The sequence below is a fragment of the Triticum urartu genome, chromosome 5 (assembly GCF_003073215.2).
Source record: "Triticum urartu cultivar G1812 chromosome 5, Tu2.1, whole genome shotgun sequence".
Classification (NCBI taxonomy): Eukaryota; Viridiplantae; Streptophyta; class Magnoliopsida; order Poales; family Poaceae; genus Triticum; species Triticum urartu.
The window spans coordinates 481,210,925-481,236,479 of NC_053026.1; the positions used below are offsets into that span (position 1 = coordinate 481,210,925).

The window sequence follows — 25,555 nt, forward strand, 5'->3', positions numbered from 1 at the left end:
ATGCAACCGGAAGCAGTTACGTCATAATCACGTGGCAGTCATGAGACTTTAGGTTCTGAAACTTTTTCTCTGCCATTTTATTATTCCCTTTATATTCGACGAGAAGCCAGACGGTACCTTAATACTGAGCAGGCATTCAAAGAAGATTTCCTTCTCTTCTTTGGTAAGAGCGTAGCTTGCATGACCCTGATGTATGCCGTCTTTTCCGTGCATACGTTGCTGGTCCTCTCGTGCCTCGAGTGTATCTTTTGTCTTCCCATACACGCCTAAGAAGCCAAGCAGGGTCACACAAAGATTCTTCGTCACGTGCATCACGTCGATTGCGGAGCGGACCTCTAGGTCTTTCCAATAGGGCAGGTCCCAAAATATAGATTTCTTCTTCCACATGGGTGCGCGTCCGTCAGCGTCATTCGGAACAGGTTGTCCACCAGGACCCTTTCCAAAGACCACCTTCAAATCCTTGACCATATCATGTACATCAGCACCAGTACGGTGGCGAGGCTTCGTCCGGTGATCCGCCTCACCTTTGAAATGCTTGCCTTTCTTTCTTACGGGATGCCTGCTCGGAAGAAATCGACGATGTCCCAGATACACATTCTTCTTACAATTAGCCAAATATATACTGCCGGTATCGTCCAAACAGTGCGTGCATGAGCGGTATCCCTTGTTTGTCTGTCCTGAAAGGTTACTGAGAGCAGGCCAATCATTGATGGTCATGAACAGCAACGCCTTTAGGTCAAATTCTTCCCCCATGTGCTCATTGCACGCACGTACACCTCTTCCATTCCACAGTTGTAAGAGTTTTTCAACTAATGGCCTTAGGTATACATCAATGTCGTTGTCGAGTTGCTTAGGGCCTTGGATGAGCACTGGCATCATAATGAACTTCCGCTTCATGCACAACCAAGGAGGAAGGTTATACAAACATAGAGTCACGGGCCAGGTGCTATGGTTGCTGCTCTGCTCCCCAAAAGGATTAATGCCATCTGCGCTTAGACCAAACCATATGCTCCTTGCGTCATCTGCAAACTCCTTCCCGTACTTTCTTTCGATTTTTCTCCACTGCGACCCGTGAGTGGGTACTCTCAACTTTCCGTCTTTCTTACGGTCTTCTCTGTGCCATCGCATCGCCTTGGCATGCTCTTTGTTTTGGAACAAACGTTTCAACCGTGGTATTATAGGAGCATACCACATCACCTTGGCAGAAATCTTCTTCCTGGGGCGCTCGCCCTCGACATCACCAGGGTCTAGGGGTGGAAACGGATCGGATGCGGATCGGATAGTGCTCTTACCACTTTCATTTTCATATTTTCAAAACGAATACGAATCCGAATACGGATGTTATCGAATACGAATGCGGCTCGGATATTATTCGAATACGGATACGTATCGGATATTTTCTTGATTCGGAACGGATACGAATAATATCAACATATTGTGACACTCCAAAATTTTTATTTGGTTTTCAGCAAAAACTTTGTTGGTTTTTGAAAAGAGGCCATTTAAAATTTTTCCAGAAAACCTTCCTCTTAAAAACTTCTTTGGCAAGGATTTTTTTTATTTTTGTATCTTCTTCAAACTATGGTGTTTAGTCATTTAAAACTATTTCTCTGACTGTTCCCTTCTCAAAGTATATTTTTGGAAATTATTCTTTTTCTTATAAAAAGAACTCTATGAATTTTGAGGTTTTTCTTATCTTGAAAACCACCCATGGTTTTACCATGTCTCCTATAGTAAATCTTCTCAAAATCCCTCCCTCCACCTTTGAACAGTCTAAATTCTCTGTCTCAACAAGTCCAAACAAGTTTTGGATTTTATTTCAATTATTTTATCTCTCAAATCATTTCTGCCAATTATTTTGAGCCTGAGTGATTTTCAAAGCAAGTACCTCATTGCCTTTGAGTTTTTATCTCAAACCAACTCCGCTGGATAGTCCTTAGTACCCACAACCTAGAACCATCTTGATCCACTCTTCTTCTTTTCAAATTTTTCAAATTTTACTCACTGCAAGTTTGGACCCGATTTGCCAAATTTGGTGAAATTCATATCTACACTTCTCCAAAAATTCCACAAAAATTCAGGCAGTCTCGTGGTGAAATGAGAGGCCACTCCACCAAAAATCAGCTCAAGCAGAGCCTCCCTCATACCAAAAACATTCTGTCGAACACCTGAGCTGCACTGTTCCTTTGCACATTCAGAAAATTCAGAGAAACTTCAGGGTTCAGTGTCGTTTCTCTTTGTCAGATTTCAGTCACGCGGCCACAGTGCCCTTGGCACGTTGCTCGCCGCCTGGCCTGCTTGTCCGGAGCTCCACACGCGCGCTTGGCGCCTTCCTGGCGTCGGTGGCACCCCGGCCCGCCTGCGCCGGCGTGTCTTGCGGCGGCCGAACCACCGTAGCGCCGACAGGGAGCAGAACGGCGGCTCAACGCCGTTCGGCGCCGCCCAATCCTCCTGGTAGCTCCGCGTGGCCTCATGCATGCCAGCGCAACCCCACTGCACCGTCGCCGTGGCCCGGCAAGCACAGGGCACGCTCTCTGCCGCCGACGGGCCCGCGCCGCCCCGTTCCGTCGAAACCCACCCCAAGCTCCTAATCCAAGTCCGTTTAGCGTCTGAATGGAACCAGTGGACCTCCACGTTGATGCCCAACCTCCTAAACTCCCCGACCGAGCACTGCGCCGCCGTAATCCATCGCCGGAGAACCCCGTTCACGGCCACCGCCTCGGATCGCCTATAAAAGGGGACCCCGAGCTCGCCCTCGAGCACACACCCTCACTACACCCCACAGACACCCCGCCAGGCCACTAGGAGGACCTCGAGGAGGTCTCCTCCCCCAACTCCGGCCGCCTCGTTCCGCCTCGGCCACCAACTCGATTCACTCCGGTGAGGCCATCCCCGACGCCCAAACCTCGTCAGTAGCCTCCTCGAGCACCCAGTGAGCTAACCCAAGCGTCAATTTGGCCTTCGCAGCTCTCCCCGACGAGATCCATCTCCACCCGAGCCACCGTCTGCCGGAGCAAGGGCCGCCGTCGACGTAGAGCTCGCCGACGACCACCACCACCATCCACCGACGTGGAAGGACGAACTGAACACAGAGGTACCACCCGATCCCCCTGCCTCACCGTGGATCGCCGCCGGCGACCACCGCGGCTCACGGGCACCGTCGAGCTCTGCCGCCTCTTTTGAAAATTCAAACCTGACGGGCGGGACCCGCCTGTCAGCCTCTCTATCCTTTCTAAACGAACCGTTTTCTGAAAGCGTCTTCTGCCAAATGCGTTTTCCCTCTGGGCCGGCGTATTCTTTATCGAAGCGTTTTCTGTTTTTATAAGTTAAACCCTGGAAACTTTCTGTTTCATTACAGATGAGTCCCTGGACAAAAACCTTTATAACTTTTAAACAAAAATATATTTTTGATTGATTCTTTTTCTGTCCTCTTTAGAATTTTGTCTAGTTTTTTATCAGATTTATTTGAAAAATATTTGGAATAATTTTTGTGCACCTCTCGGTATTTACGTTAGCGCGTGTGTTTTCTTTATACCGTAGATACCGAAGGAGGTGACGGAACCGCGAACTTCACCGAGCTAGGCTCCGACTACTCTGAACCAGGCAAGCATGTTTGAACTTTTGATATGATGATTGTTTTGGCATGTTTGCATTAAGTAGTTTCATGGCATGTTGATGAGCATACCGACGAGTGTCATGTTACATGCAACGATGAGGCAAGTGAGTTTCGAAAATCCATAAGTGGATGGATGTGAGTATGCATGGCCATGTGTTGGCACGAGGATGGGTAAGATGGCAGTGTTGTAGCATGCCAGTCTTATGCCAGACTATATGACTTCAGTGTCAACCCGTATCGGTCCAGTTCCTTCCATTTTTCCTTCCCTGTACTACCACATGTTTTCCGCAAGGAATATGGCTTAGTAAGTTGCAAACCGCTTTCTTGGTACACACCAAAAGGAGAGGCCGTGATGATGGTTCCATGGCCCTGGATTAAAGCCAGTCATCCGGTCAGGGGGCATGGGTGTTTCCGATTGGGACCGAGAGGGGGGCACCCCTTAGAGCGCGCGTATATAAATTTGATCCCATGCTATTCGAGATTGTGATCTCCCCGTCTCAAAAGTTTTTCTTGGACGATGTCTAGGGTGATTCCTGGCATCAAGAGGTAGGATGGGTGTGTACTGGCTAGCTGTGTTTTCTTCCGAAATACCGTAAACGGAACTAGTCCTTCGTGACTACGGAAATCCGTTGGCTGTGGGAAAAAATTTCGTACAAACTCTGCAGAGTCATATATTCCTTTGAATCATCTGTTCTATGTCCAAATTCGGTATTATCTTATCCTGACAAATGTCAGTTTTGATGACAGAGACTCCGGTGAATCACATGAGTGCTAAGTCTGATTAAATGTTTATTCCTGTGGATGGACTAACACGTTTATTATTATGAATTGAATATTCATTATGAGTATTATTTACTTGTAAATAAAAGCCCTTTGTGCGATGTCGCTCAGACGTCCGACTGTGGCATTGTTATTATTTACTTTCAATAAAAGCCGTTTCTGCGATGTCGCTCAGACGTCCGACTGTGGCATTGTTATTATTTACTTTCAATAAAAGCCCTTTCTGCGATGTCGCTCAGACGTCCGACTGTGGCATTGTTATTATTTACTTTCAATAAAAGCCCTTTCTGCGATGTCGCTCAGACGTCCGACTGTGGCATTGTTATTATTTACTTTCAATAAAAGCCCTTTCTGCGATGTCGCTCAGATGTCCGACTGTGGCATTGTTATTATTTTCAATAAAAGCCCTTTCTGCGATGTCGCTCAGACGTCCGACTGCGGCAGTACTGTTATTTACTTTCAATATAAGCCCTTTCTGTGATGTCGCCCCGACGTCCGACTGTGGCACGCATGTCTTTTATTTTCAGTTTAAGCCCTTTACATGGTGTCGCTTAGACGCCCGACTGCGGCATGATCTTTATTTATTTGTTCACCCTTCGAGCCGTCGCTTCAGACACCCGATCGGTTTCCTATTATTTATTTTTGTTGGGTTTTCAGGCGGACTACCGCCGATTCCCTTTTTACTTACCTTGCTTGCTAAATTTTGAATGTGCATTGGTAAATTAATCATGACGCATCCATGCATGCATTTGTTATATCTTACGTCCGAACTGTCTTGCGAGTACTTTCAAAGTACTCATCTGGCTTGTTGATTTGGCCAGATGCTGACGAAGGCGATCTCATGGATGAAGAATTTGATAGCGAGTCCGACGCCTAGAGGAATCCCAGTCAGTCTCGTGCGACCCTGGATTTGGTCACTGTATTATATCCGCTTCCACTACCATATAAATTCATCGAGCCTCACCTCGACGCTCGATGAGATGCCAGTTTTAGAGTCATGTATCTCACTCCCCGCTGTGATTTTCCACCACCACCCTATCCTCGAGTCAGTAGTATGCCTCCACACCACTGTGTCATATCCGCCATTATGTATAATTATTGGCGTGCTTGTAATAATTTGGTTGAGCAACCGTAGCTCTACCCTGTAATATATTTTATGCTACTGGCTTATTGTATCAAGAATTTGTCTACCAGTAAGGAGGATTTTTCTCATACTTGACTCAAAAGATTGGTTTCTCAATAAACATTTTTATTGGAAAACCGGTCGTGACAAGCTTGGTATCAGAGCCAGGCTGACTATAGGAAGCCACTAGGTGCGATCGCTAATCGGTTATTAGCATAATAGAGCTAATCATATTTTTGCAATTGTAGTCATTTTCTGACAGACAGCATAAAGTTATGATCTGACCATTCAGAATTTTTGCCTACTTTTATAGATGGCCGACAACAGCTGCGAGTCTCAGACCTTCGCCAACGTGCCCGATGGGTTCGTCAAGCTTCTCTCCTTCATCGTTCAGGTCGCGATGGGGCCATCTGTGCGCCCAGTCTTCATACTCTGCCAGCACAAAGTCAACGACAGTCTGACCATGCACCAGGCCGTGGTGCAGTTCAAGGGAGGGCGTGGTGAGTTACGCCGCTTCCGGTTCTTGGGAAGAGCCATGCCTACGAAGAGGCATGCTATGCAGACGGCAGCCCGCGAGGCGATAGCTCGTCTCAGGGATGTCCTTCCCGTGATGAAGGCTCGTCGTTACCGTTATCTTCCATGCCATGTGCCTTACACCTGTCACTACGCATTCTCCTGCCCCAGAGGAGAACGAGACGAGGCTTTTGAAATGCTTATTGAGTATCTCCGGGCCCTGGAGGCAGCCTTCGACAACCTGGTGGACGACTTCGTGGCTGCCCGCATGGACTCAGTCCATGGCTGTGCCGCCAACAGGAGGGAGCTCCTGCCCACCGCACCGCCACTGACTTTTGTCTCGTCCTCAGCATCTTATGCACCTACTCGCCGCCTGCCTACCACCGAAGAGTTCAACCAAGTCATTGCGCCCACTCCAGCGCGCACTGCACCACCCTTCGCGCCCACTCCTATTCGTGTTGTTCCGCCCCTGGCACCCGCTCCATCCACTCGGCGCAGCACTACACGTATGGAGCCTATTAGCGAGGAGGAAGTCGAGTCCCCAGCCTCGCTACGCCTCACCCTCGGCAGGGCAAAGGAGATCATCAACATCTCCGACTGAGTACGCTTAGCCGTCATGCGATGTACCGCTTTGTAAGATATGTTTATATGTACATAGGTTGTGAGGAGTAGCTTGTTTGCGCATCATGTAGGAACTGGGAGAAGTGCACTAGCCTAAATAACATGTCAGGATTATGTGCGCATATCCTGAGTGATGTATTGTATAATTACCGCCCGCGTGTAAGATATGTAATGAGTAGTCCTTCTCCGTGCGCAAATCGATTTGTTTTTCTTGAGTGAGCTTGGTTATTTAATTTATTTGCCAGCTTTGTGCATTTATGGAATTGTTTTTGCGACCCTTTTCGTTTTTCTTATGGGTTTTACAAAATATATCCCCAAAGTGAAAAATGTCTCGTCCTTGGACTCGCTCCATGCCAACTACACCAGAGGAAAATTATGGCACTCAACCGGGCAACAATTTCACTCAAGGACAGTCGAGTCAACAGGACAGTGAAACAGCATTTTCCCAAATGTGTCGCCTTTATGAGCAGAGTCAGCAACAACATCGAGAAATGATGAACCAAGTCATCAACATGGGAAATCACCATGGACAGTATCAGCAGCATTCCAAGTTATCTGAGCTACAGAAGACACGTCCCCAAACATTTTCTCATACTGACAAGCCTCTTGAAGCCGAGGATTGGCTTCGAGATATGGAGAGAAAATTAATTATTGCAAAATGTTCGGACCCCGAGAAGGTACTATATGCCCCGCACTATCTCACAGGAGCAGCTGCATCATGGTGGGAGGATTTTCTGCACATGCACCCCAACAAAAGTGATATAACCTGGGATGATTTCAAGGAAGGTTTCCGTGGTGCACACATTCCTAAGAGTATTATGAAAATCAAGAAGAGAGAGTTCGATGACCTCAAACAAAGGAACATGACAGTGTCAGATTATAACGGTCAATTTACTCTATTGTCTCACTATGCCAATGAAGAACGTATGACTGAATGCAAGAAGATGGAGAAATTCCTTGACGGTCTGGCGCCCGCGCTTAAATGCCAACTGGTCGTGCACACTTTTCCAGATTTTAAGACACTAGTGGACAAAGCCATTACTCTGGAAAATGAGAGACGTAGCTTGGAGGATTTCCGCAAGCGAAAAAGAGACCAGACTACTCTTGCGCGCAACCACTGAAGCAAGACAGATTTTTAGAAAGGTGGGACACACAAACCTACGACAAATGTCTCACGCCCAACCAAGAATTTCCATGCAAGGGACAAGGAGTTCACATATCGCCCAGGCGTTACTTGCTACGCTTGTGGAGAGGAAGGGCACTATGCCAAGCAGTGCCCCAAGCCAAGGAACTCGACCCCAAAGCCGAACAACGGTGGCAATAATTCAGCACCCAAGCGAAATAATTTCAACCCCAACAACAACCACAGGAAGGGTCATCTGAACCACGTAACCAAAGAGGAGGCACAAAATGCTCCGGATATCGTACTCGGTACGTTTCCTGTCAACACAATACCTGCAATGGTTTTGTTTGATTCTGGAGCTTCTCACTCTTTCATTTCGAAAAGTTTTGCTTTGCAAAATAATTTTTCGATGCTTCCTTTGGAGAAATCCATGATCATCAAGTCCCCTGGGATTCAGCAAGTCACTCAGAATTACTGTCAGCATGTGGTTATTGAGTTTGAAGGATTGAAGTTTCACGCCAATCTTATCGTACTGGAAAATAAAGGACTGGATGTCATCCTAGGGATGGACTGGTTAACCACCAACAAAGGTTTTATTGACTGTTTCAACCGGACCGTAATTCTCACACACCACCACGGGAAGACAATAAGAGTGTCAGCCAAAGAAAGAAAAATACCCCGGCAACCGAGATTGAATAAGGTGGACGTTTCTGAGCTAAACAAGGTTCCAGTAGTGTGTGAATTTCCAGACGTATTCCCCGAAGAACTACCAGGCATGCCACCAGACCGACGGTGGTTACGACGGAGATTTAGAAGGCACTAAGTAAACCACACCTACATATGCAAACTAAGTGTTATTTTTGACCTCAAATTGCATATAAATCAAATAGTAGCACATATATATATATATCCTCCCAAATTACTAAACTCACAAATTAATCACTATATAAAGCATTGCAAGAGCTAATCTAGCAATGAGAGATGAAAGGACAAAGTTGCTAACCTTTGTGATCATTTGAATGGATGGGGGCCTTCAAATCTTGACAAATTTTGGGCAAAATGTGTGATGAGTTCAAGAGGAAGAGCGGAAGAACAGAGAGAGGAGAGGAGAAAGGGAAGAACAGAGCGAGCTCGGGTGGACGAAGGGTTTATATAGGACGACCTTTAGTATCGGTTCGTGCCAAGAACCGGTACTAAAGGGGCTGGAGGGGCCCCAGTCTGACAACATCCTGCCACCACTCTCATTAGTACCGGTTCGTGGCACGAACCGGTGCTAAAGGTTCGCCACGAACCGGTACTAATGAAAGCGGCCCGGCTAGCCGTTGGAACCGGCACTAATGTATACATTAGTGCCGGCTCAAATACAAACCGGCACTAATGTGCTTCACGTTTGACCCTTTTTCTACTAGTGAGAGCACCTTTATAATCACTGAGTTACGCTGCGACGTTTGGTAGCACACAAAGTATTCCTCCGGTAAACAGGAGTTGCATAATCTCATAGTCATAGGAACATGTATAAGTCATGAAAAAATCAATAGCAACATACTAAACGATCAAATGTTAAGCTAACGTAATGGGTCAAGTCAATCACATCATTCTCCTAATGATGTGATCCTTTTAATCAAATGACAACTCATGTCTAGGAAACATAACCATTTTTATTCAACGAGCTAGTCAAGTAAAGGCATAATAATGACACTCTGTTTGTCTATGTATTCACACATGCACTAAGTTTTCGATTAATACAATTCTAGCATGAATAATAAACATTTATCATTATATAAGGAAATATAAATAACAACTTTATTATTGCCTCTAGGGCATATTTCCTTCAGAGGCAAGAACAATTAACATTTTTTCCATCGCAGATGGACAGATATATGAATGACAAACATGCTAAAATCATCTTCTCAAAGCATGCAAGCCAGTAATATAGGTAGCAAACCATCAGATGCTGGACACGGAATGTTATTTACTTAGCAGAAAAATGGTTCTGTTGTACAAAAAACAGTGTCACAAAAAATCTCCCAAAAAAGCTACTTTAGCTTACTTTCACATGGCCTATTTACATTTCTAATAACTAAGACAATGTGGCAATGAGTAAGAAAATAGGAGAATAAAGTTATAACCAGATTGAACAACAAACCTCTACAGCTTGCATATACACCAACGGAAGGTAGTAAAAAAATGAGGGCATTCAGCAAGCACAATCCCAAATTAGAACTGCACCAGGTGCATGACCAATAACAGTTATAATGGGCCAGTGGCGAGAAATTGCCAACACAACAGATCAGTCGATATCAACATAGGAAATCAAGAGAAAATATTAAGCAAAGGCAATGTCGAAACAAATAAGCATGCTCCAAGCAAAGTTGAGTGACGCTGGCCTTGGAAGTGAAGAAAAAATGATTTTCCTAGAGAAGATATCTCGATTCAGTCAAGATTTATAAAAAGAATTAGATAACATCTGTAGCTAACATGCATTGTTACAACAGTACACATCTACAATGACCAAAAGGGTTTATTTCTGTATATGGAAATAATCAGTAAGGTGAGATTAGTGAACCAACAGAATGCAACTCACTCATAATTATTTTAAAAAAGAATAACAAAATGTGATCCTCCTTTGGTTAGTGTGTACACACTACACAGAGCTATGAACAAGGGCTTGAAAATTATTAAGTAAAACAAGCACTCGTCGTAACTGTTCTTTCCAAATCCCCTCCCAAGCACATGTTCTCCATAGTTCATTGAATGTAGATAGAATTCATTATTAGTTTCTACTATCACTTATAACACATATAATATGGCAGACACTGAACAATTTTACCATCAACTTTTTTATTGTGTTCATTTGTGTTTGATACAATCAAATTTGATCTTCTACATTGAAGATTAAAGATGCCAAAGGCTGATACCATGCTAGTCTTGAAGAAAAGACGATTCAGTCATAAGCGCAACATAGGTTACATGGGCATCTCGAGAAATGATTTGAGGAAAATTCTGTTTCTGGAGAGATGTTATTTTCCTTTTAGTTGCGTTCTTATAATATCTTATTGGAGTATAGGGCTATCCATGCACTTGCTCAGGGCTGCCGAGTGATCCATGGATAGTTTTATAGAAGCTTTCAAAAGTATGAATGTTTAAGAAAAGCCGACAATTGAAAATGGAGATCCAGCTCACAAGGTTTTATACTTATAAATTGATTTACATGTTGATTCTTCAAATTGTTGAGAGCATCATACTCTAAAATAGAGAGAACATATAGGCACGCCCAAGGATTTTCAAATCATGTTTGGTACAAATGTCTTAGGATGCTTATCCCCCAGTTACCATTATAGTCGGTAAATATAATTGTAGTGGTCAAGTTTTCAATTGTTCTCTTTGCAAGTCCAAACTTCCAGCAACGCATAACAGCAAAAAGAGCTTGTGAGAGTTAAAAATAGACTGGAATTAAAGGTAGAATCTTATGTTAGATTTACCGACAAGTAATCTCACACACGTGCTTACTATTTTGTTAGCCAAGCAAAACATATTCCAATAAACCAAGAACAATAGAGAAGCCCTTGGCTAGATCAACTAACCATCGCGTAAAGAAAATGTAAAGGAAGATACCTGAAGAACATGGCTTGAACTGAACAATGAGCAAATCTTGAGTAGGAGAACAAAGAAGCTGCAACCTTCTAGATCTGACAACAAGCAGAATGAAAGTAGAGGAACTTTTTAGAGCATAAGCATGTCAGCAGACAGTTTACAGACAAGGAAAAGATTAGTTCATTTACCCAAGATTAAAGCCCAAAACGGATGAGAAAAGCAGCCAAGATTAATGGAACATCCAAAATATAGGCACCAAGCCACCAAGCCACCAAGCCAGACATGAGTAGCCACCTGATATCAGCCTCCAAAGCGACCTGATATGAGCCTCCAATAAAATTGGAAGAAAAGCAGTGGTGTAAACATATAAATATAAGAGAAACTTATTATGGCATGGGAACTATTTGTAGAATCTTTATCATGTGAATCAAACAACTATGGAATACAACTATTTGATATGTACTTCAACTGTGCTTGATGTATACTCTGTAAAGCAATGTAAATGCTCTTAATAATGAGAAATACCTAGAAACATTACGAGAATAAGCCCCATGTGTAAGAAAATCTTGAATCTGTAAATTCATGCCTAAGACAATGGACTGAACATTAGCTCTCTACATTCACCAAGATAAAGATAACAACATTCTATGAAAAGAAATTGCATAACGGCATCACACTTTTCTTGGGGTGTCAATTATAGAACCTGAACACTCACCTAAGCTCAACTGCTGCTCAACCCCCTCTGCTCCAACCCTAGAACATTCGTTCCTGCCAAACAAAAACAACATTGGTAGTGCTGCAAAAATGTATAATCCAGCGCCAGATAGTGATGCCTCAGTCAATCAAATTCCTAGGAATTTTCTCCAGAAATAGACCGAGTTAATCATTATAAATCACTATTGCCGAGCATCCACACTTGAACTAAAAACATCAATTCGTAGCTAATCCCCGAATACAAATAGTAATCCAACGAAACCAAAATACCGCATTCACCAAATATGGAGATCTGAAGATCGGAAGGGAGGCGGATGGCTAAACACACACAACACACATCAAGCAGGGCAGGAGGATCAGGGAGAGCAGGGGCTCGGAGGAAGTTACCTTGTCTGGACGAGATTAGTGGCGGCAACGGTGGAGCTGACTCGCGGCGGCGACTGAGGTGACTCGAGGCGGCGGCCAGGGTGACTCCACGCCGCGGCTAGCCAATCCAGGCGGCAGCGGTGGCTAGGCCATGCGGGCGCCCTCGATCCAATCCGTTGCCCTGGTCTTCAATCGAGCGAATAGGGTTAGGAGTGGGCTTCTGCTGGGCTCACGGCGCATCAAGGGCGGCGACGTTGGAGAGGAGACGAGGTGGAGGGGGCGCGGGCTCGAGGGTAATGACGTGGGAGAGGAGGGAGCAGGGAGGAGACGAGGCGGAGGGGGCGCGGGCTTGACGAAGGGTTGGCGGAACCTTGCACGTTTCGGAGGATGGGCGCGGATGGGATTGGTGAATCCCAACGGCGACGAGACGCGCACGCAGCCAGTGCCACCGATGAACGGGACCAGGAGCAGCGCCGGCCCACCCGTCATCGCTATAGAACAGACGTGGGTGCATATGCTGGGTACATACGCATCGGCCTATCCTTGGGCAACTGCTCCCCGTAACACATGACGCGGGCAGCGCGAGGAGCGGGCCCCAGGCGCGTTTGACCCGGGATGAGACGCGACGCAGTAGGCAATGTGCACGTGAAAAAGTCACAATCATTAGACCGACGTGTGGGATTAAAAAACAGGCAGGTCTACTTGCAGCCGCACCAACAGGTGAATCCAGAGGGGCGAGCGAACCAAAGACTCGGCAGTGCCCACGATATGCGCACGCGGTACGGCAGGAAAGGCGCTCGCGCACCCAAAAAATTTTGACCCAGCCAATCCGCTTTTGCCCGAGCCCATAGGTCATCCCGCGTCTACGCTTCACCGCACGGTCAGAACGGCAACATACATTTTCTAGCCAGATCCAACGACCAGCAGCGAAAAAAAGACCGTGTTGACCCTGGTTGAACGGCCAACGAAGGCTGAAATCGGGGAGCTTTTTGGAAGCGAGTTGGCCAGTCTCTGTATTGTTTAAAATTGCATTGCAGTTTTAGGAAAATTTGTAGTTTTGGTGTTTGCGTGGAAGTAGTGCACGTGGAAGCACACATCATATGGTATCATGATCGTTGCCGGTACAATGGAATGTGCAGCTATTGTATGACGTGAAAGTGTTCTATCCTACACACCAGCTCGGACTCTTTTTGCAGCATGTACGTTTTCAACCTCTATACCTGTGATTTTGCTCGACCCTGCGCGTACTACATGTCATTGCAAATAGTGTATTAGACCATAAGTGCCAGGTATGCAGATGTATCAAGTACAAACTGTCTTTCCTGATTTTTAATTAATATGCATGTATTCTTTAGCAGACAAACATTGTGAACATGTGCTTTAGAATTATTTTTCTTGACATGCTATGTTCTTCGAAAATCAACTAATCATGTATATCTGAAGATGCAACTCTATTTCCCTTTTTGCTTCCCACTGTTGATGGTTAAACATTTAGATGTTTAATTGTGAGATATAATGATGCAAGGATTTTACATACTTGGCTTTTGAAACGCCAAGTCTATTTATTTTTGATTAGCTTCAACAGGTGCGCTATTCTGAACTTTGAAGCCCTCTTACTAGCTTCTGTGATCAGAGAATTTAGTTTAGATACTTTGTTAAGCATGTTTCCTATTCTCTAGGATTTTATGAAATATGTCTTAGTTTGAGTTAATTAGAATGGGAAAATATATATGTTCTTTTCAGAGGGGAGAGATCTTTACATGTTCAGCCTTCAAAATGTTAGCTGCACCCACTGGTCCAGAGAGTATTAGTATCTCTGCTCAATGACTTTTGATTATGCTCCTATTGGAAACTAAAGATAGTTCTGGCATGTCTGATCAGCATCTGATGTTCCAATATGGTTACTGAAAGCAGTCGATGGAGGATCCAGTGAGAGACCTAGAGTTGTTCTGAAGGAGGCAGATGTGGAAAAGAGTGGTAAAATTGGACTGCTTTTGTTCCCTTCAAAAACAAGCTTGGATTGTCTGTCTTTAATTTATCTAATTTTGTAATATATATGTTTTTTAAGAGTTTAATTCTGTGTATCGTGTACGACATTGGATAATAACTGATAGTTTGTAATGCTGCCATGAGACTACTGGACGAAGAAAATTTATACAACTGTACTATTTGTTTCAAGTCAGTGCACAAGCTCAGCATTTCTTTGTTTTCTTTGAGATTCAAGGTAGGGAAACAATAGTGTTTGTGCCACAGCCATTCCAACTGAAAGTACAAGGTCTGTTTTGATGGGTAGACGTTGATCATGAATGAAATTAATGGTACGCCGAAGGGGATAGTACAATTGATGGAAACGGTCATTCGTCCTGATGTAGTATATAAATAAATATATATATATAATCATTTTGGACATGTCTCTGTGCATCAAATTTCATCTACAAAATCCCACAGCAACGCGCGGGGTGTCATCCAGTATAACTAGGGAAGTAGTAAAAAAGTAGCTCACATGCAAATATAAGAAAAAAGTTCATTTTACTACCCTGAATAAAGTGGGTGGTTCATTTTACCCCCTGATCTATTTTTCAACTTGTTTTACCCCCCGAACAAACCCAAACCTGACAAAACACCCCCCCCCCCGGCTGGTTTTTCTCCACCCGCTACTGATGTGGCACTAGTCAACGGCGGTTTCGACCTGGGTGGGGCCCCCTTGTCAGGTTTCTCTCTCTCTCTCTCTCTCTCCCTCTCTCTCTCTCTAGTTAATAGATTATTTAACTCAGTCTAAAATTTGTGGGGCCCCACTGTCATAGACTAGACTAGTGGTGGGTGGGTTAGTACTGAAGGGGGATTAGGCTCCCAAGTTAAGTTGGGGCCAGGCTCCACTGGTAGAGAGCCAGCCGGCCTCTCTGGCTGTGCACGCCTGCACAGAGAGGGCACTGGCGGGCTCGACCAGAGCTAGAGGCGGCGTGGGGGTGCGGTAGCCAGCGGTTGGGCGTGACCGGGCGCAGCGACAACGGTGAGTAGAGCTGGGACGCAGCAGCAGTGGCAGGCGAGCAACAGCTACGGCAGCGGGCAGGGGCTGCACGGGCGGGCGTGTGCGGCTGGGGAGAGGCAGAAGCGCGGGCGACGGGCGGTCTGGGCAGGAGCCGGCGCCCCCGCTGGGCGGTTAAGGCTACGGAGGGAGCGGGCAAGCACGCTCGGGAGCGGAGCTCCAGCGGTTCAGCCATGGCGGCCGAACCACGGGGACGACGGCTAAACAGTGAATTCGAAACTAGAGGCACGGTTGGACGTGCTGAGGGCTTATACAGGCGGCTGCGGAGGTGCTGAGCACAGAGGTGTGCTCGGACATGAGCGGCAGCAGCTGTGAGCGCGCCGGCGAAGCGAACGGTGACGACGAGCTTCGCCTCCGATGGCAGCGAGCGATGGAGTGACATATTGAAGCGGGGAGAAAAGGGGTTTCGCGCGTGAGCTCACCGTGGAGGCACACGTAGGCCCGGTGAAAGCTTAGGAGCATTAGGCTGACCGAAATCAAAGAGTATTGCTGGCGGTGGTCTGAGGAAGAAGACGACATGGGCGATGGCGTTGGCGCTCCTTGGCTTCGATCCGGTGACGCAGGCGAAGTAGTGGACGACGACAGAGAAGATGGACGTGTGGTCTAGGCGCCAGGGAGCGCGGTGGGCACGAGGACGAGGTCGGCCATGACGGCGATGCTGTGACGAAGGCCTCGGGCGCGCGCGCACGCGCGAGAGAGAGAGAGACCTGATAAGGGGGCCCCACCCAGGTCAAAACCGCCATTGACTAGTGCCACATCAGCAGCGGGTGGAGAAAAACCAGCCGAGGGGGAGGGGTGTTTTGTCCGGTTTGGTTTTGTTTTGGGGGAGGGAGGGGGGTAAAAGAAGCCAAAAATAGATCAGGGGATAAAGTGAACCATCCATTTTATTCAGGATAGTAAAATAGATTTTTTTTTCCAAATATAACAGTGAACACTTCAAGTCAAAGGGACGAGCACCACTTTTGATTCCTCTAAAACTGAGACTAGCTAGCTACTAGTAGCTCAGATGTCTTTGCTCCAAACCAGAGAGGGCCCCAACTCTTGTTTCCTGCTAATGACGGGGTTAGCTCTGCACCAATTTATTCTTCTTTTGAGAAAGGAGTTGTACACCACCAGTTGTTGTGTCCTGTCCACAGGCTACAAATATTGGAAAGCACAGTGTGTTCCCGTTGTTGATGCGGCTGTTGTTGTCGCCATAGTGAAGCGCACAAGGAGCACGTGCTCTCCCAGACCACTCTAACTTCAATATGGTTTGAGTGACAGTCTTGGCAAAGCGGCGCAAAAGGCAAGGGGCCGGGTGGGCGCACGATGATTGATTCATCAGGCTGTAATGGAGACCGCCAAAGTAAATTAAGCGACCGTGTCCTTTGGCCTAATAACGCACACATATAGTATTTTTAGAAGAACAGGGAGCCCCTCCCCGGTTCCATTTATAACAATGAAACCAAATTCAGTTATTACAGTAGCTCACTGAGAGGAGCAGTTCAGAAAAAAGAAAAGCAAATGACTTAAGCATTACAGAGTTGATGCAACCGGATCACAGTCACTACGCAGTATCAAGTGCAGATCAGCTCCTGGGATGCCTTGCGCGCTTTTGGCGGCGGCGCAGCCACCGCTTGAGGGGACCAGGCAGCCACCAGCGTCGAGGTTGGACTCTGCATCGATGTCGCCTCCGAACGCTTCTTGGAGGGGGACGAGAAGCCCACTGCGTCGTCCGAGATCTTCAGCTTGTCCCATGGAGTCACCAGCGGGGTTTCGGCAAGCTTCATGCTCGGCCACTGATCATCAGCGGCTGCCTCAGATCGGTCGCAAGGTGTGTGATGAAGGCCTCCAGCCTTTCTGCCGCCCCATCTGAGGACAGGATCACCCAGTTCTTGATAGTTTAGGGGAGACAATGGGATCCCACTGTGTCCTTTATGGCCTATTTGGAATACTTTCTCCATATCACTCCTCGCGCATATAACATGCATTGCTATAGCTTTCCGTTTCTTCTTTAATTAATCGCTCCCACTCTCAACGTTCTTATAGTGCTCATCACTCCACATGCATGTGCTCAATTTGTTTTCCAAATGATATTTTCGTTTAACACACTTCGGAGAACTAAAAGTTTCATCCTGATATTAGCAAATTAAACGGTACGGTTTGTTGCGCTGCTCTCGGTTTCATGGCTATAAAGCACGTTTAGAGAGCTTCAACAAGGCCATCACTCTCATACCAGCTTGCCAAACCTGAGGCAGTCTAGCTCCTCAGTTGTTGCCATTGACAAGCAGCTGCTAGCTTAGCCACCTCTCAGAAACGAAGATGAAGGTTGGCAAGGGCCAGTTCTCGTGAAGAAGGCGGCCGCTATGTGCAAGGGCAAGACCGACATTGTCATGGCTAGGCTCCTCGTCCTCGCCTCTCCCCCCACGTAGTATGGCCGCGATCGGTGCCATCTCTCACAGGATCCACACCCTCATTGTGGCCAGTCAGGAGAAGGGTGCCAAGATGGACTACCACAAGACTTTGGTCCGCAAGGTCGAGAGGCAGACATGCCATGGGATGGTTGATGATCTGTGTCACCATTTAGCACTATTTGATCAAGAGGATGGCGTTGGTGGCTGTCCTAACTGGACACTGCACCCCATCTTCAGCGATGATGACAATTGTTATTACAATGATGAGTACAAGGATGATGATGGAGTTGAGGCCTCAGTGATGGATGCGATGAGGAGCAACCAGGAGGCTGAGGAGCTGGCGTTCAACATGGACGACGATATCGACCAGGCTGCCGAAATGTTCATCAGAAGGTTCCGTGAGCAGATGAACAAGAGCTTTTCATGAGGTTTCATTCCATGTGTACATCCTACGAATGCTACCGCTAACAAAGTGACACTAGTAGTGGGTGGAAGAGTGAGATCCAGGCCGTACGCCCATAGATAGAGTGAGATCCAGGCCGTATGCATCTCTCTGATGCAGAGGCCGGGAAATCACCCCTTTCCAAAAAAAAAAAGATAGAGGTTGGGACGAATGGGCGCATAAACATGTGGGCATTCCCAGGATAGGAGATTTTTGTAGGCGTCCTCAAGTTAAAAGTTTTGACAGATATCTAGGAGTAGTGGCCAAGAAATAATTGCCATCTCTTCTCGATGCAATGGCTGGAGAGGCAAACGGGTGCATCTGGTGCACTAGATGTGTTCTCCCCTGACCAATGTTAGGACCCGTTGTACATATTTCTCGTTGGGCCTCCTGTCAACGGACTATTGTAATAACGTGCTTCTTACTATGACCACTTTGCAGCTGCTTCCCTCTCTGAGATTACTATATGCTTGTATATGTGACTAGGAACAAAGATTTCCGGCGTGTATCTCAAACAGAAATCTGACGGCAAGCAGGGGTGGAGCCAGGGTACCATATACGAAACATTATTCGGTGTGTGTAGGCACACCTACGACCCAAGGACTTTGAATTTAATGAGGAGCTAGATATGAATATTATAAGCAAAATCCGTTAGGGTGTGCAAAAACATTCATTTTGGATAGAGCTAAACGGTTCATTTCTTTCCAAACTCCAAAACAAAATTACCTAAGCAATTTCACAGTGGACCAAAGACATCACCCCTGCCAACCATCACCATTCTAAGCACTCAAAGGTGCACAAAAGTATATACCCGCAGCTCAACGCTCTCAACGGAGCACCAACTCCGTATATGCATGTTTCTAAAAAAACTCAATTTTTTTAAAAGGTTACAGATCTAATATGAAGGTTCATCTGAAGTACATAGCACCCTAAACTTAATAAAAGTTACATCAAGGTCTTCAACTTCATGATGGTGTTGCGACTTTTGAGTTCTACTGCATGAAAAAAAAATGGAAGCTCCGATTTATTGGGGAGATCGCTTCTACTACTTTGTACGGGTTGATGAGCGAGAAGCAAAGAGCATGGAGGAGATGCAAAGCTACACAGATCTCACATACAGGAACACAAAGCAGCGGAGGAAAGAAGAAGAAAAACAGAGACGTACTAGCTGCGACTTTTGGAATTTTGGGCATGAATCCATGGTGGGCCGGAGTTCGCCGAGGAAAGCTGCCCGGTCTCGTTGCTTTGGGCAAAACATTTTTGTTAAGCCATCTCATGAGCTTTACAACTTGATTAAAGGCAATTTGGGACCTCAACCCAAAAGAGCGAATCCTAGCCCTGGGACAAATGGCCTTTGTGACCTCATTTAAATTGAATATATATACTTGGCCATAAGTTCCTTGCATAGTTCCACTGTCAACATTCTTATAGTGCTCACCCCATATGTCAAATTCTTTTCGCCAAAATATGCTAGCTGCTTTCACATGCTTTATCACGCGAGGTACCAAAAAGTTTGATGGTGACATGAGCAAAGTTAGTTAATTACACGGCTAGTTGCATCCTCCAGCTAGCTTCCGACTACAAATACACCATTGGAGCATCAGAACAAAGCCCATGAGTCGTTTCTCTCGTCTCTGGATCCCAGTAACCTACACCATTTCTTTCTTTTTTCAAGCCTGAGGCATCCACAACTTGCTTGCTGCCCTTCATAAGCACCTGATCAGCGAGCTCTCAGCAACAAAGATGAAGATCGGGAAGACTACGGAGATCTTGAAGAAGGCGGCGGCGGTGTGCAAGAGCAAGACCGCCAGGCTCCTCATCCTGACCTCGCTTCAGCGCCGCTGGATGATCTCGGGCCCCATGGTCTCTAAGAAGATCCACGCACTTACTCTGGCCGACCGGCAGAGAGTGGACTATCGCAAGGCTTTTGCGCACGGCACAATCGAGAAGAGACTAGTCATCGTCCAGGGCGGTGACTTTGCAGCCAATCAGTCTCATCAGTTGGAGATGTTGGCTCAAGATGATGGTCATGGTGGCTGCCAAGCTGACTGGTCACTACATCCCCTCTTCAACGACGATCATGTCAACTGCTGTTACAGTGGTGATGATGATGATGCGGATGTGCCACTGGATGTGTGCGATCAAGACGACGATGATGAGCTGTTGGTCCTGGATATGATCAGGAGCAAGAGAGAGGCTGAGGGGTTGGAGTTCAATGGAAGAGATTGACCAGGCTGCCGATATGTTCATCAAGAGGTTCCGGCAACGGCTGAAGAATGGATTCTAGCTAGGGTCAAGCTTCCACATGGATGTACCTTGGCCTAGGTCTTGTCCTTTTTTTCCCGAGTGTCCACATGATGGAAATTTTTGTAGAAATCAATACGAGTAGGAGTTGGTACTTAGCACACAATGACCTGTTTTTGTCCTTTATTTTCCCAAATGCTATAGAACTGGCGTCATTTCTATAGCATTTGAAGCGAGCGCATCTTCTGGCCGTCGGATGTGGCGGCACCAATCTTGATACTTGTATATCGCCCCTCACAAATCACACAGTGAGCGTTCGCTCCCTACTACCTCGCACGCGAACACTGCTCATTCTTAGTCAAGTGAAAAGGAGACATTCCGGCTAACTAGTCATCAGCTGCTACCACCTAATTAAAAGAGATACAAGAAATTTGGGATCATACAGAGCCAATCTACATCTTGGGACACTATCTTTTGTCGCCTAAATGGAATACTTTCTCCCATGGTTAAAAATTTCAACGAAATTTAAGTGAAAATTTTGAAATTTCGCATATTTCAGTCGGGTCCGAAATATTCTTAGCCCTGAAATTTTTCGAGAAGGATTCAAAATAAATTTAAATTTGATTGGGATTCATTAAGATTAAGTGAAATTTGAAACCTTAAAATCCAAACTAATTTCAGAAATATGTGAATTCTGAAATTTCACATATTTTGATGAGGTCCAAAATTATTTTGTTCCCGAAACTAAAAACCTTGCTTTCTCCATCTCAAATTCCGTTGCTAGCTTTTCCTGCCTCTTTAGCATTAATTTCCACTCCCAACATTTTTGTAGTGCTAACTCCACAATCCACATGCCAAATTATTTTCTATAGATCTTCCTTTCGTATGCTTCTTTTCCAAGTTTCCTTTCACATGGCCGGTGTGGTTGGTACCTCGTCTCGGCCGGATGCTGAGCCTACGGCAGTCCCCCAAGATAAGGCCGCCGCCCCCAGGCCCATGGAGAAGTGGTTTCCATGAAACCACGTCGTCTTGTCCCTCCATCGCACCTCGTCTTCGAGTCACGTTGACTTCCTCGACCACGACCTCCGGCGAACGGGATGCGGGTGGCGTCATGGTAGGGCGTTGTCCTTCTTGAGCAGGAGACGAGTACCTCCATGTGGCGTCGTTTTCCCATGCGCAGACGATTGTGTGCCGCTGACCTGAGATGTACTTTCGGTTGATGGCGTCCTGGGCAACACCTTGCCCTCGTCAAACTTCATGTCGGTGGCGAAGTAGACAGTAGAAAGCGTCCTTGGCAATGTCATCAATGTTACCATAGCAACGTGTGTTGATGATGTCGCCTACGTGTTGGGTACGGGTGTTGTAAAGTAGTTGGATCCCTAAAATTTTGCATCTGAAACCTGCAATTTTCCTGGTCGCTGTTACCAAGTTCAGAGCTGAAACTTTAAGCGATTTTGTTTGTCAGTCACACATACTAAAGTTGTATTTTTGTCTGTCGCTTTCGAAAGTTAAAACTTAACATTTTTTTAAAAACTCATCAAATCGTATTTGAAATGAAGATTCGAAAGTCCTAGTCATGAGAAACATGAATATGAAAACAAAACTTAATTTAAAACCTTTATTCAAAAGATATGAAAGATTAAAAATCGGAAGTAGAAAGAGAAAGCACATGCGAGGGGCTCAGTCCCCCGCACCTGCATGTCAAAAATCCTCTCCCCTTGTTCTTCAACTTCATTGACTTCGGCTTCTATTAAGCCGGACGTGAGCGGCGCCACGTCGTCATCTTTGGGCGAGCGGAACATGGACTTCATTGTGTTGGCAATAAGCCACGGCGACCACGTCGGGAGCGCGTGTGTGTGCGCTGGACGCTCCGGGTGCGTTGCGTGCGTGCGTGTGTGAGTGTCTAGCCATAGTCTGGCATGTATCTGACCTATGTATGGGGCAGGTAAGGGTTGCGTGCGTGCGTGCATGTAGTAGCTCGGGGTGTGCGTGTGCGTGCGCATCCATCGAGCAGGAGTAGGACTAGCTCCAGGTGGTTAGTGGATCACGGAAGGGGTGGGCGTGATCGTGCGGGCTCTCCGCGAGCCGTGCATGTCTGTGCACGTGGTGGCCGCGGGCGGAGCAGGCCGATCGAGGCGCCGGCTGGGTAGGGAGCATGCGGGCCGTGCCCAGTGCAGGCCCAGGTATAAAAGCCATGTGATGATCATTGTAATCACTGTGGTGTCGAGTTTGTGCTCAGGAAAAGGTTGTTCGAGTAGCAGGCGTATGCGCGCCGGAAACCACCGTGTCCATCGTGTTCTTCCTCCTTCTTCTTCCTCTGATCAGAACTACGCAGGGAGCGAGAGTACAGAGAGAGAGAGAGAGAGGGTTCAGGTAGACGAGGGAGAGCTATGATAGACACCAACAATTGGCATCAGAGCGACCAGGTTCGGGGCGACCGTGGTGTGCGGCGGTGTCCACGGCGCGCGCGATGAGCGCGCCGGACATGAAGGCATCGGCTGCGGTGCGTAGCAAGACGAGCAGCGGTGGTCACGGAGGACCTGCGTGGTGGCGCAGAGGCCGTGGCGGCTCGACGCGACGACCGTGGAGGTGCAGTGGCGCGTGGCACGGAGTTGCGACGCGGCGACAGACGGGACTGCGGGCTGCTATTGCGGCAGCGAGCGGTGGCTCGTCCCAGAGGCGCACCAGAGGCATCCATGGCGCAGAGACGGTGACGACGAGTCAGGACTCCCATCGGCAGGCCGTGCGGCGACGTCGTGGCTTAGGGGGAGTGTGTTGGCAATAAGCCACGGCGACCACGTCGGGAGCGCGTGTGTGTGCGCTGGACGCGCCGAGTGCATTGCGTGTGTGTGTGAGTGTCTGGCCATTGTTTGGCCATAGTTTAACCTGTATCCGACCTATATACGGGGCAGGTCTGGGTTGCGTGTGTGCGTGCGTGTAGTAGCTCGGGGTGTGCGTGTGCGTGCGCATCCATCGAGCAGGAGTAGGACTAGCTCCAGGTGGTTAGTGGATCACGGAAAGGGTAAGCGTGATCGTGCGGGCTCGCTGCAAGCCGTGCGCGTCTTTGCGCGTGGTGGCCACGGGCGGAGCGGGCCGATCGGGGCGTCGGCTGGGTAGGGAGTGTGCGGGTCGTGCCCAGCGCAGGCCCAGGTATAAAAGCCCTGTGATGATCATTGTAATCGCTGTGGTGTTGAGTTTGTGCTCAGGAAAAGACTGTTCGAGTAGCAGGGGTATGCGCATCGGAAACCACCGTGTTCTTCCTCCTTCGTTTGATCAGAGCTACGCAGGGAGGGAGATTACAGAGAGAGAGGGGGTTCAGGTAGACGAGGGAGAGCTAGGTAGACACCAACACATCGTGACAGCCTGACGGTGTCATCTCTCCGGGTGATGATGATGGAGTGCGGTCGCCGTGTTAGATGGTGGGCTGCATCGGGCAGTGGTTCGGTGTCGACCTCACCTATAGTGGCATCCGGAGCAAAGAAGGGTTAACAGTGAGTTTCACGCTGTGGTCTTCAGCAGTGCCAAGCTGACGAGACATACGGCTGGTGACATCGTAGTGCCGGTTTGAAGACGCGGTGAGCTCGACGTCTTAGTCCTCCATGGTGCTAGCTTGAGGACGTAGAGAGCAGGTGGCGTCATGGCGATGAGATCTACGTCCCCGTTCACCACGGCGCCGCTTGATGAAGTGGACAATGGGCGTGACAGCGAGCTTCGAGTTTTCGTCTCTAGCGGCATCCGTCCGGCGCGACGAAGTAAATGGTGGGCTCTGTGATGATGTGCTCCGTGCCATCACCCTCTATGGCGACGGCTTGACAATATACAAGGTAGGCGGGGTCATAGCAGTGAGTTCCTCGTCGACCTTCATGGTGTCGGCTTGACGACGTGGATGGCAGACGGCAGCGTGGCGGTGAGCACCGCATCCTCGTCTTCAACGGCGTCTGGCCGGCGCGACGAAGTGAATGGCAGGCTGCGTGACGGTGAGCCCCCTGATCGTCGTCCTGCAAACAAAAGACGATTAATCTTATCCCAACGCGTACACGTTATTTAGCCGAGAGGATCGGGAACAATTTAACAAATCTTTACCTTGTGCGCTAGCTAGAATATCTCGCTCAATCGTATCTTGCAAAACTAAGGAAAATATAGAAGCGTACTGTGTCATCTCACATTCCTGACTGGCTATACGTGGACCTTCATGGAAATTTCGATGCCGCCTAAACAAGACACCTCCATGTGCTTATATCTCTGTGGTTCACCTGTTTTGTTTAATTTTAGCTGGTTATATGGGTATTTGGATATGTACACGTGCTGGCCGGCCAGTACGCGGGTACTCATACATATACTGCCAGGTACCTTGCGTGCATGTTACAGATGTACACTTGGCATTCAAAATAGCAGATGTACGCAGGGTCAAAAATTTCAACAAAATTTCGGTGAAATTTTTGAATTTCGCATATTTCAGTCGGATCCAAAATATTTTTAAACCTGAAATTTCGAGAAAGATTCAAAATAAATATCAATTTGATTAGGATTTATTAAGATTAAGTGAAATTTAAAATCTCAAATTTTGAAATAATTTCTGAAATTTTGCATATTTCGATGAGGATTATTTTGTTTCCGAAACTAAAAACCTTGGATGTACGTGTAGAATATTAGCCAGCATGCGTGTGTAAAGCTATACCCCACACCATGCAGTGCAAGCAAATCTTGATTTTTAAATAGTTGATCCGTACTAAGTCTAATTATCTTAATATGTGGCTTTTCACCTCGCTAAATGTACCATGTCAACATCTGCTAACAACATTTTGCAACCCCATGCATACTCTTTGTTTACACATAGTACCTCTTGATTTGGATCATTTTCTTCATACATAATACTTCTGAAATGAATCATTAAATTTTCACCCCAACACGCGAGGAAACCACCAAGTATCAGTTAAAGTTAATCCAACGATTGACTGTGTTAGAAATAATCTTGTCATG

The 25,555-nt window shown here is 46.9% G+C and overlaps 1 protein-coding gene, 1 long non-coding RNA gene and 1 pseudogene across 5 annotated transcripts; 2 read left to right on the top strand and 1 right to left on the bottom strand.

Moving 5' to 3' along the window:
- Window positions 1-9,887: 9,887 nt before the first annotated feature.
- On the bottom strand, window positions 9,888-12,830 carry LOC125509993. Of its 4 annotated transcripts, none has more exons than XR_007284435.1 (6): window positions 12,472-12,829; window positions 12,086-12,138; window positions 11,896-11,956; window positions 11,559-11,687; window positions 11,392-11,465; window positions 9,888-9,999 (listed from the first exon to the last, which is right to left on the bottom strand). It is a non-coding gene; the product is annotated as an uncharacterized LOC125509993 (long non-coding RNA). The 4 variants fall into 4 exon arrangements; XR_007284433.1 differs by having other exon boundaries at window positions 9,888-10,190; XR_007284434.1 differs by having other exon boundaries at window positions 9,888-11,465; window positions 11,559-11,698; window positions 12,472-12,830.
- Window positions 12,831-16,826: 3,996 nt separating this feature from the next.
- LOC125507202 lies at window positions 16,827-18,771 on the top strand (annotated as a pseudogene).
- Window positions 18,772-19,944: 1,173 nt separating this feature from the next.
- On the top strand, window positions 19,945-20,798 carry LOC125556375. The gene has a single exon (XM_048719123.1). It carries the CDS (start codon window positions 20,075-20,077, stop codon window positions 20,558-20,560), a length of 486 nt encoding a protein of 161 aa, XP_048575080.1. The 5' UTR covers window positions 19,945-20,074; the 3' UTR covers window positions 20,561-20,798.
- The last annotated feature ends 4,757 nt before the right edge of the window (window positions 20,799-25,555 follow it).

Excerpts from the sequence above, each read along its gene's own strand:
- LOC125556375 (XM_048719123.1), top strand. The coding sequence starts at position 20,075 with ATGAAGATCGGGAAGACTACGGAGATCTTGAAGAAGGCGGCGGCGGTG.